The sequence below is a fragment of the Acartia tonsa genome, chromosome 12 (assembly GCF_053477335.1).
Source record: "Acartia tonsa isolate MP-2025a chromosome 12, ASM5347733v1, whole genome shotgun sequence".
Classification (NCBI taxonomy): Eukaryota; Metazoa; Arthropoda; class Copepoda; order Calanoida; family Acartiidae; genus Acartia; species Acartia tonsa.
In genome coordinates, this window is record NC_137271.1 from 18,696,742 (window position 1) to 18,708,502 (window position 11,761).

Consider the following 11,761-nt stretch of genomic DNA (forward strand, 5'->3'; position numbering starts at 1 on the left):
AAAAAGGGATTTCTAACTTTTATAAAGCTGTTTATAGTGCCTAAAAAATAACGTCAAACAATACAAATTACCAATGATAGTCCATTGCATAGACTAAATTACCAATTGCAGGCCAGTATAAATTCTAATTGACCAATGGTATGTCAGTATGACGTCATTTATAGGCAGTATAAACAACTTTCCTTTTTGTACTAAAATAAGTACACGTTCAAACCATTAATATGGCCGGATTATTCCTACTCTGTGTGCTTACTGGTCCAATTTTCTAAGGAAACTGAATTGATACAAACATTAATCGCAAGGTGGTGCTTTACCTGGTTTATGAAAGGTTGGTGGTTCGTTGTTGAGGGGTACTTGAGGGGAGAGGATTGAGTTCCACACCCGGGGGTCACATTTTCATACTAAATATATGGACATTAATGGTTATTTATCGCAGAGTGTTATAGACAGCTATCCGCGGAGATTAAAATGAAATATTATAAGATTAAAATAAGTTTTGTTTGTCTTGCAGGACAAAAGGTATGGAATAACAAAAATGGTATTAATTTTTATAATTGCACATTTTATATCCGCAAAAAGCTGTTCATAATACGATGCGAGAGATAACTATTATTACTTTAACATAGTTCGAAAATGGTATTAAATATAGTTGATGATAATACCATTAATTGTCTATAATACTAATGCTAGCTCATTTATTACATGAAAACAAATTCACAAGTTGAGATGAGAGAAGAAGTGGGAAAGAAAACCACAAAAAAAAGAGATGGATAATCCCTCATTATCATGACGTCACATGGCTGATTTTTGAGACACTTTGTCCAGTTACGAAATGGCGGGTTGGAAATTTAAACTTTAGAATTCTGTTTGTTTCAAGATTTTTAGTAGTACCTGGTGAGTTGGAGTATCAGGATTTAGAAATTATATTATATATAGTTGATAATACTACCACTAGGTGTCTATCTATTAGTACCTGGTGAGTTGGAGTATCAGGATTTAGAAATTATATTATATATAGTTGATAATACTACCACTAGGTTTCTATCTATTAGTACCTGGTGAGTTGGAGTATCAGGATTTAGAAATTCAGCATGCAGAGGTGGAACTCTCTCCGTGTACATACCAATACCTATGTAACAGATAAAAGTTTCAAAATAAGACATAAAAAAAATATCTTTAGCTAATATTTTTCTCGCTATCTATCTACCTATCTATCTTTCTACCTATCTAGCTATTTATCTTACTGTGTAATATGTACCTACCTTTCCTATCTATCTATCTAACTTGTGAATTGATAAAGCTGCTAGTTGCGTCACTAGATATCTACCTAGCTCTAACTACCTAATTATCTACCTATCTAGCTATCAGTTCCCTCTCTATATAGCTATATATCTAGATATCTATCTTACTATCTAGCTATCTCTCTATCTACCTTGTGTATTGATAAAGCTGCTAGTTGCCTCACTTTATATATATCTACCTGGCTCTAACTACCTATCTATCAATATTTCTATCTATCTACCTTGTGTATTGATAAAGCTACTAGTTGCCTCACTATGTATATATCTATCTAGCTCTAACTACCTAACTATCTGTCTCTCTTACTATCTATGTATCTACCTTGTGTATTGATAAAGTTATTGGTTGCCTCACAATATACATCAACCTAGCTTACCATCTATATATCTTACTATCTAGCTATCTTTCTATCTATCTACCTTGTTTATTGATAAAGCTGGTAGTTGCCTTACTAGATATCTACCTAGCTCTAACTACCTAATTATCTACCTATCTAGCTACCAGTTCCCTCTCTATATAGCTGTATACCTATCTTACTATCTAGCTATCTCTCTATCTACCTTGTGTATTGATAAAGCTACTAGTTGCCTCACTATCATATCTACCATCTATATATCTTACTATCTAGCTATCTTTCTATCTATCTACCTTGTTTATTGATATAGCTGGTAGTTGCCTTACTAGATATCTACCTAGCTCTAACTACCTAACTATCTATCTATCTCACTATCTATGCATCTACCTTGTGTATTGATAAAGCTACTAGTTGCCTCGCTATCACAGTTTACGTTAACATAGGTGGGAGCTGATATATCCTAAAAAGAGAAAATTATAATTTTAAGTCCTAAATATTCTCAATGGAGGGGGAATGTCCAATTTATTTCTATATTTTGATTTACTCACAAATATAGGTCTATTTACCAGGGATTTAAAAGGGGTAAGACAATGGCTTATAATTTGATGTACATCCCCAATGAGGATTCAAAAAATATCCCTTCTATAGATAATTATTCCAATCTATTTACACACTGATTATAAATATACAGTCTATATGTTAGGCTTGAAAAGTAACTTCTCTTGGAAATAAAAAAATATAAAACAAAAACTTACCGAAAAATCAGCAGTCCGTTGGTTGAATCCATTCGTTATGGAGATTTGAGAAATTGATGCTCGGCCAGTTCTTCTAAAATTAATCAATTCAAGTTAACATAATCAATGGATGTATAATTAATTACTTGAATCTTACGCCAGATTTTCAAAATCTATCATATAGTGAACTCTGTAGCGGGCTAAAATAACGATAACCATTATCCCCCTCCTTTTGTCCCATCCTCTTTTCTCCTACTGGAAAAACTGCACGACCAATAAATTCAGGGGGAAATTGCAACCTAAATTGACGACAATTTTTCTCCTGTTTAATCATCCACGTATATTCTACCTACATCCATCACATTTATCATAGTTCAGCTTCCAATTGTGTATCAGTCAGTCAGTTTGACGGTTGAAAATAATCTGACAGGCCAAAATTGAGTAGTTGTGTTCGTGGAGGGAGGGAGGGAGCATTGGACTGTTTATTACACTGGTCCCCAGAGTTTAATTATAGTTAACTCAATAATTTTGGGCAATTTTATTGGATTTTGATTGTAATCTACAGATGGGGTAATTTTGTGTATCATCATTAGGGAAGTACATGAATTTATCGGTCATCGTCTTATCCCTTTAGATCCCAGAGTTGTGTAAGTAACTTACCCGGATCCATTCCTGGACTGAGAGGGCAAAGACGACCTATGGCCAAGTATTCCATGGCTCAGAGACGCTACTGCAGACAGCTGCAAATCACCCGCTTCGCCGCCACCGGCAGTTACAGCATTCCCATTGCTGCCAGGTATAGGACTCCCCATAGAGGTACCTAAAATTAAAACATTTATATGAAGCTCTTTATGGTGCATATTAAAAAAATATGTCATACAATACAAATGACCAATGAAAGGCCAATACATAGACTAAATCACCAATGACAGGCCAGTATATATTTAAATTGGCCTATGGTAGGTCAGTATGACGTCTTTTTTTTATAGGCTTCTGCTATATGAATAGACTGTATCAATTGATCCTTTATAAATAACAGGATGTCTGTGTGTCCGTGTTTTAGTATGTGAGTATGTCTGTAGGGAAGGATCTCGCTGACATCTTAACCTTTATAGTGAACCATTATATTGGTCCTGGGAAGGTTTAAAACTAATCATTGCTCTAGAATAAGGATTTCTGCCGTCTAACCTTTCTGCCGCCTAAAGATTTCTGCCGCCTAACGCCATGGAACGTATTGACCATTATCTAAGGAAGTTGTAACAGCAACTTAAATTGACTCCAAATTACCCCTATTACAATAACCTCGTAATTTATATCCATTATTTAAAATATTGAGATGTAAAAAGTCGTCTTTAAAAAAAGATTAAAACCTTACCTCCATCAGGATCCTGACTTATACCACCAGATCTAAACAAAAAAATATTATTAACTTATGAAAAAAGTTATTTGAAAGAAATCATTAACAATTTTTTATATAGTTCCTTTCAAAACCTCGCCTCTTAAATGGCCTTTTGTCGTGTTAGATGATTACATTGCAGGGTTAGGCAATTGGCCCCGCAGGGCTAGAGCCCCACGCAGATGCTAGAAATAGGAGAAAATCCACTCTAAAAATATGACGACACGCCCCTTAAGAGGCGATGTCACGAAAGGGACTATATCCAGATCCAAAATATCTAGTATTCGTTTTGTAACTCTGTTAGTACATAACGCTATGGGGAAAATGCAATTTTCTCGACTGTTATCTAATATAAATTGCTGGTTGTTTTTGTGAATGTACCCCTCTCCAAAGAGCATCCAGTATACAACTACTTTCGTCTGTCAGTCCATCGTTAAACCAACAAGACATATAAAAAATTTTAAAAAGATTTCGTGATTTTCTATAATTTTTGTACTTGTATTCATTTCTTTATTTTCTCTCTATTTTTTTGACTACTTAACATTTGCTGTATAATTAACTTATCAATGCATGATTTTTTTTGCTTCGCTACTTATGGATGTTGTCTTCCTTGTTTCTTATTTAAAAAATTTTAAAATTCCACAAAATATTGTAACCTGATTTTATTTTGTAATAAATTGAAAAGATTTTCTGCTCTTGTGCAATCAAATACATATACACCAGGTCCTGTAGCACATCTTAATACATAGATAGATAGGTGGATGGATGGATGGTTTAATAGATAGACATATGTTATAGTTATTTTGTTTATATTATAAAATGTAATAATGATATGTTTAAACAAAAGTTAAAGAAAGAATGTTGTTTTCAAATACTTTTTATTGAAAACTAAAAAAAAAGGCTTCTCATAATGCCTAGTTCTTAATAAATTTTAGTAAAAAAATAAAATACCTTCTGCCACTTTCAAAGCTAAATTTCTCGGATTCGAACCCGTAGCGTCTGAAAAATATAAATTTATGGAGAAATCTTCAGAAAAATATAGGAAAATTTTAATTTCAGGATATCTTTCTGTTGCCCCCCCCCCCCCCTCCAACGTTTATTCAAGAGGTGCAGCTGTTATTTATAAGTAGCAATTTAAAGATGTAAAAAAAAGTTGCACATTCAAATATTTTTCCTAATATTTAAAGAATTTCCGGAAAGACATTCGAATTTCAATATTTTCTAGCACATTTTTATGATAAACATACTGATTTGGAGAATTTTTCCCTTTATAGGAAATTCCACAGTTAATCTCTTAGTTAAATATTCATGCCTATGAAATTATATCGATTTTACATTTCTTTTAGATATTGCCTATAAAAATGTGTTAAATCTATGATTATTAAAAGTTTCATATTTATGAATATTTTTTTATTGCAAAATGAAACGTTTTTTAACCCCCCCCCAAAAAAAAAAAAAAATCATAAGCATGCGTCAATCGATATATTATTACTTCGATGTTGCACCAGATTTTTATTTACTCAAAAAAGTAATACTCCCAGCTGGCTAAAATATGCACCCTCTTTACCCCATCCCCTCCCTCTTCTTAATGGATAGAGAAACTGATCAATAAATGAGGTCTACGTATTCTGTTTCCATTTATGCGTCTTACATAGCAGTATATGACACTTATGTGGGACTAATATTTTTGAATGGATGTAGAATATACGTGCATATTATGACAGGAGAAAAATCGTCAATTTAGCTTGCTAATATGGACCCATTTATTGGACAGTTCGTTCATTCAGTATGAGGAGAGTGGACAGGGCAAAGGGAGCGAATGGGGGAATCGTTATTTTAGCTCACAATAAGATTCACTTTAATCATCAGAAAACATGATAATCTGGAGTAGGATCCAAGTAATAATAAATCCATTCATATTTGACAACTTATGAGTGTAATACACTTTATAGGGGGGAAATATAGTTGATCCTGAGCACGCACCTAGTATAAACGTTTACCTGAGTGACCTTAGCGGCCATCTGATAGGATCCTTCCCCTTCTGGTGCAAAACTAGAATACAATTAAATATAAAATTAAAAATAGTTTGTTATTTAAATTTTTTCAATTAAATATAGATAATTTTTAATTGAATAATATTATAACTGAAGTATCGATCTACTCATATCGTATTTTCATTTTTTGTAATACTGGGTTTTGGTATAATCAATTCTTGGAAAATAAGACATAATGCTAAAAGCATACTATCTCATTCTCCCCTAATTATGATTAGAGCTTCGTTTTTATGAATGTTATAATCCTTGTATTGTATGTTCTTCATGTTACCTCATATGGAATCTTTATGTTCTGAAAACTCTATCTAAATCCTCTTTGCTATAGGAAGTTCTTACAGTTTTACCAAATTCAGAATTTGTTGAATACTATCCATTATCTTTGTATAAATTTACCTAGTTCTGAATCAGTAATCTGTATCTGTCCAGCAGGTGGCACCCGCCCTCCAAACTGAAATAAAATATAAGAACTATTAAAGAATTTAAGAAAGGCTATTAGCTGCCAAACGGCTGAATGTACATATTATTCCAGAACCTCGTTGTGAGCTGCATTAAAAGGCCTAAAAATAATCTTCTGTAGCCAAGATCCTATGATGCACAGGGAAAGCTAGACTGAGTTAGAGCACCCCTTTAACCCCCCCCCCCTCTAATTTAGATTTATTTTTAAGATGTTGAGGGGTTTCTTCTCCATAAGCACTTTGAGGGAAATCACCAAAGAAAGTCAGCTGCATTATAGCCAAGCCATTTCCTTTCTATAAAGCACTAGTTTCAGCAAAAAATGCTACAACTATTAACATCTTGTGTATGACACGTTGAGATGCTTAGTAGATAAAGCTTACCTCATTAATTCTGAGCACAGTAAAGATATTTGGGTGGACATCATTTATATCTAGCTTACTACCAATACAACCCATGACTAAAATAAATTAAAATTACTATTAAATGTCTAACTATCTATCTATATAGCAGTCTGTCTATCTATTGAAGAACATAATTTAAATCTAGCTTACTACCATTACAACCCATGACTAAAATTAATTTACATAATTATTATATTTTCACCTATTAAATTATAATATCCTTTGTCAGGGAGGGACCCAAATTTCTTATTCTTAATTATTATTTCTTATTCGTTTGCTCAAAATCTTTTAAAATTTTCGTTTAATTTTTGTTGCTTTGTTCAAAACTAATAATTATAATATACAAAAGGTGTGATTTCGTTAATTATAATTGGGGATGCATTCGGCATGTACATTAATTTGTCGGGTGAGCGGTTAGCGAGATCCTTCAGTACACACTGACAGACAGATACACAAACAAAGATCCTGTTAACTTTATATAAGTATATTCTAATCTGACTCTTGACTACCTATCTATCATAGACGTCCAAAGGGGGGGGTAATGGGGCGATTACCCCCCCCCCCCCAACGATTTTGGGGGTGCCGTAGGCACCCCCAAATTTTTTTTCATTTTACCCCCCCCCCCCCCATTTGAAATTTACCCCTAAGCTGGGGGTGCCTACGGCACCCCAAACCATTTAGGAGGGGGTATTTACCCCCCCAAACAATTTTGGGGAGGTAAATACCCCCCCCAAAATAAAAAATTTTTGCGCGCTTCGCGCACATTTTTAATACTATATATTTAATAAAATTTAAATTACCCCCCCAAAAAATTTTACCCCGGGGGTAAATTTTGGGGGGGGGTAAACTAAATTTACCCCTGCCAACAGATTTCAGGGGGGTAATTAGTAAATTACCCCCCCCCAAGCAAATTTTACCCCCGGGGTAAAAATTTTAAGGGGGTAAAAAAAAAATTTTTTGGCGCGCTTCGCGCGCCATTTTCCCCCCCCAAAAACGAATTACCTCCCCCTTAACAAATTTTTACCCCCCCCCCCAAAAAAAAAGCTTGGACGCCCCTGCTATCTATCTATCTAATTATCTATTAATCGAATCCCTAAAAAAATAGTAACCTTTATAACTTTCATTTGGAAATCACTGCATTCTTTTTCATATCTGAAAATTCAAAATTATTATTCTTGGCGAAATTACAAACAGACATACAGACAAACTCTAGTAATAAAGTACCTACGCTACTTAAATTTAGACTAATAGATAGTCCATATTTTACACATTAGCGGTTGCGCCTTTAGCATTCGATGGGAGAGATAGTAATAAAATAATTTAAAACCATCCCAGGACCTATTCAAAGCTTCCCTAAAATGGAGAACCCTGTCGGTTTAATGGATAGCGAATTAAATTGTACAAACAAAAAACATTACTTCTTTAAAAAGCTTAGTAAGATGGGTTTTTCTTGAGTTTTCAAACTCTATTATTTTGTATTTAGCTTAAGATTTCACTAACTACTGATCCGATTGGGTCCTTCATTTAAGGTAAACTTTACTTAGGTCCCGGGGTGGTTTTAAGCTATTTTATTTTCATATTTAAATCATGAGATGGTTCAGGGCTATTTTTCTGCCCTTCCCTTCGAATATAGAGTCCCTAGGTGCTAGATGCGCAGTTGCTAGTTTTTTTAAAGTACAATAGATAGTGTATTGAATTTGATTATTATCTTAGATTCGCAGCTACTCTATAATTAGGTCATGTTCATATGTGTATATGTGTATGTGTTTTATTGAATTAACAATAACATAGAAAAATATGTCACTAAATTGATGTTTTTATCCAAAATGTTATTGTTGCCCTATCAAAAGACACATTCGTTTCTGATAACTGAAAGAAATCACTTTCAAAACAACTTGAGAAAGACAAAGCACTACTGTATGACTGTATAAGTTTATAAAAATTGTATGCATGTGTAGTGTCCTGTGAAATCATAACAAACTAACTAAATCTAAGCTAAAACATGAAAACGTAATAGTTACAGTTTTTATAAAAAAAAAAATTTTTTTTAATTTGTCCATTTTTGTCTTCATATGAGATATTATTATTATTATTATAATAGAGTTATATAGTATATTCAATATTCAACATATACAACTAAAAAGTTTTGTAAATTACTCTTTTTCTATCCTATTATATAAAGTAGTAAGGTTTTTTTTCTGAACCTTAGGAGTTCATTGAGTTCTCCTTAAGGGTTATGCCAACTATCTGGTACAATGTTGCATGGAATTTTTCTTGTAAAATAATAATTTTTATCCTATATGAATTTGGCTTGGCAACTAGGTGGAGACGAAGTTCGGCCAATTCCATGCTAGGTACCTAATAATAGTTATTATGTAAATTGTTCTCAAATTTGTACCAAACTTAACAAACCAGAAGAAACAAACCAATCAAAGCATAGTAACTTTAATGAATGCTATATATCTAATAAAAACATGTTGTACCTTTGAGGAAAATAAATCTTATCTTATCTTATCCTTTTTAGACTATTTTTGGTATACTTCTTACCTCTTTAAATACAGAGCCTCTAGATGCTAGGGGTGCAGCACCTAGTAAGTCATTTAAAAAGTAGGAGTTTCTATATTTTGAAATAAAAAAGATAAAATTTTGATTAAAAATAATTTTTAAACCCCAGTCATTGTCAGTTTTTGGTGCAAAGTGTAACAATTTTAAATATGTGACTTGAAAATAGCATGTTAAAAATTATAGCTCCCATTAGTTGTGCCTTTTTGTTTGGTTTTAAGCTATTTATGTATTAATTTTAAACCCTTTATTTCAATAAAAAGTTTAGACTTATTCTCATATATACTAATACTAGCACATAAGTCTCAAGCATCTAAGGACTTTGTATTCGAATGATATAGTGTGGCTAGAAGAATAGCTTAAAACCATCCAAAGACTTAAATATGAAAAAATCCTAAAACCACCACAGAACGTATAAGAAGGTCACCTAAAGGAAAAACCCAATCGATCCAGTAGTTTAGGATTTTGACAAAAAAAAACCTTACTATTTTATTTTTCGGATATTATTTGTTTTCAAATTTGTAAAAGTTTGTCTTTTAAGCCACACTTTATTTTAAGGGAAGAAAAAAAGGGATAGGAGGAAAAGAGGTAAAAAGCAAAAGGAAAAAGAGAAAGAGAGGGAGAGAGAGAGAGAGAGAGAGAGAGGGAGAGGGAGAAAGAGAGAGAGAGAGTCATTGCATTCATGCTTCACTTCATTTACTACTAAACAACACAACATAGATAGATAGACAGATATTTAGATAGATAGATAGATAGTTAGTTAGATATTTAGATAGATCTCCAGATCTGCTAAAGTTCACATTAATTGAAAGTCCTAAGGCGGTTTTTAGCTATTTTTTTAGATTTAAGTCTTGGGATAGTTTTAGGCTATTTTCTTTCCCTCCCCTTCGAATCCATTGACCATAAAAGCTAGGGTGCATCCCCTAGTATCATATACAACAGTAAGATTTTTGTTTGTACAGGAGTGGTTTTAGACTATTTAATTTCTAAATCAAAGACTTGTAGTGATTATAATTTTTTTCTGTCATATTTCCCCCTTTCTTCTAATACAGAGCTCCTAGATGCTAGGGGCGAATAAAATTCTCACGCCTGACTTCATAACTTTACCAACCTACTTAAAATCTACACACCCTTTGAAACTAATAATCTATCTATCTAAATGTTTTTTAATAGCGCAGCTACTCTATAATGTACTTTGTCCGTCCGTTCGTTCGTTACCTTAATAGGAAAATGTGATTTTCTTGGCTGCTATTTTTGATAGACTGCTGCTTTTAGATGAAGATACCCTTTTACCAAGGGGCATGCAGTAAACAACTGGTTTCGAGGTAGATCTTATTATAAGCGTATCTGGTCTTATCTTTTATATATCCTACATATTAGAATCACTAGGATGTCTATCTGTTTATCAGCAAATATCTGACAATGATCTGGAATAATATTCTGGACAATTTTATTCTTGTTTTTATCAAACTTTAGGTATACAATATTATACTACAGAAAATTGTAAATCTTTAACTTAACGTCTTTTGGGTATACTAAAATTTAATGATTTGAATTAAAATTGATGAATTTAAGTAAAAAAGAGCAGCAATTATGTTTTACCAAAAAATCCCTTGATAATTTTCACTACAATGAATATATGCAAATCTCATCTTTTTTAGGTATTAAAAGTCAAAACTAAGAAATTGAACTTTAACCATTTAATCAAAAGCTTTGTTGAAATCATAATTACGCTTAAATCTAATTTTCAAAGCATATAAAAATAATCATAATAAGATAACAAGTTAGATAAATTATTTTTACGTTTTAAAATAAAATAAAAATAACATAATATCTTATTTATATTATTTATTTCTTAAATCTTTTTCGCATTAAGCAAATATTTTACGTCGTATTGAGACTAGTATATTATTATAAAAATACTGTACTTCAAAAACAAACAAAAAAATACATTTTTTATGTGTTTTAACTGATATTCACCGATAAAAACAAATCACATATAACGCTTTGAAGAAATTAGAACATACCCTAATATAACAAATCAGCTGATATAGCAACTATTCTTCTTTCTTCTATCCTTCTTATAACACACACACGCACACACACACACACGCACACACACACTTACTCTGGGAGAGAGAGACGGAGGGTCTATGATAGATAGATAGATAAATAGAGGGATATATGTTTGTATTTTATTGCTAGTATGTATGTTTCATATTTTTCTTTCTCTCTCACTTTCCTGTTTTTCTTCCCCGTCTTATAAACGTAATGATCCCCCTTTTTCTCTCTCTCTCTCTCTCTCTCTCTCTCTTTCTCTCTCTTTTCCATGTTAAGTAAAACTCACGCAACCTCGAGTACTTGATTGGCCTCCGCGAATAAAGAGAAGTGGGTAGTGGTAAGGGGGACGGAGGGAAAAAAGACGTTTTTTTGAAATCGAGAAAATTTTAAAAATTGCTAAATTTTTCTGTCTGTATATCAGCCAGAGATCTCAATAAATTGAT

At 32.6% G+C, this 11,761-nt stretch overlaps 1 protein-coding gene across 2 annotated transcripts in view; it reads right to left on the minus strand.

Annotated features, from left to right (window-relative positions):
* The window catches only part of LOC145334130 (uncharacterized), a 141,854-nt gene that overhangs the window by 9,020 nt on the left and 121,073 nt on the right, over nucleotides 1–11,761 (minus strand). The window contains exons 2-13 of one of the 2 annotated variants that reach the window (XM_080179429.1): nucleotides 7,805–7,846; nucleotides 6,675–6,751; nucleotides 6,232–6,286; nucleotides 5,785–5,836; nucleotides 4,736–4,783; nucleotides 4,441–4,521; nucleotides 3,764–3,795; nucleotides 3,049–3,208; nucleotides 2,410–2,479; nucleotides 2,042–2,114; nucleotides 1,056–1,129; nucleotides 315–401 (exon numbers count right to left, since the gene is read on the minus strand). In XM_080179429.1, the coding sequence (XP_080035555.1) occupies nucleotides 315–401; nucleotides 1,056–1,129; nucleotides 2,042–2,114; nucleotides 2,410–2,479; nucleotides 3,049–3,208; nucleotides 3,764–3,795; nucleotides 4,441–4,521; nucleotides 4,736–4,783; nucleotides 5,785–5,836; nucleotides 6,232–6,286; nucleotides 6,675–6,749 (807 nt within the window). In that variant the 5' untranslated portion in view covers nucleotides 6,750–6,751; nucleotides 7,805–7,846. Of the gene's footprint in view, nucleotides 1–314; nucleotides 402–1,055; nucleotides 1,130–2,041; nucleotides 2,115–2,409; nucleotides 2,483–3,048; nucleotides 3,209–3,763; nucleotides 3,796–4,440; nucleotides 4,522–4,735; nucleotides 4,784–5,784; nucleotides 5,837–6,231; nucleotides 6,287–6,674; nucleotides 6,752–7,804; nucleotides 7,847–11,761 lie in introns of both variants that reach the window. The other variant, XM_080179428.1, reaches the window with a different exon arrangement.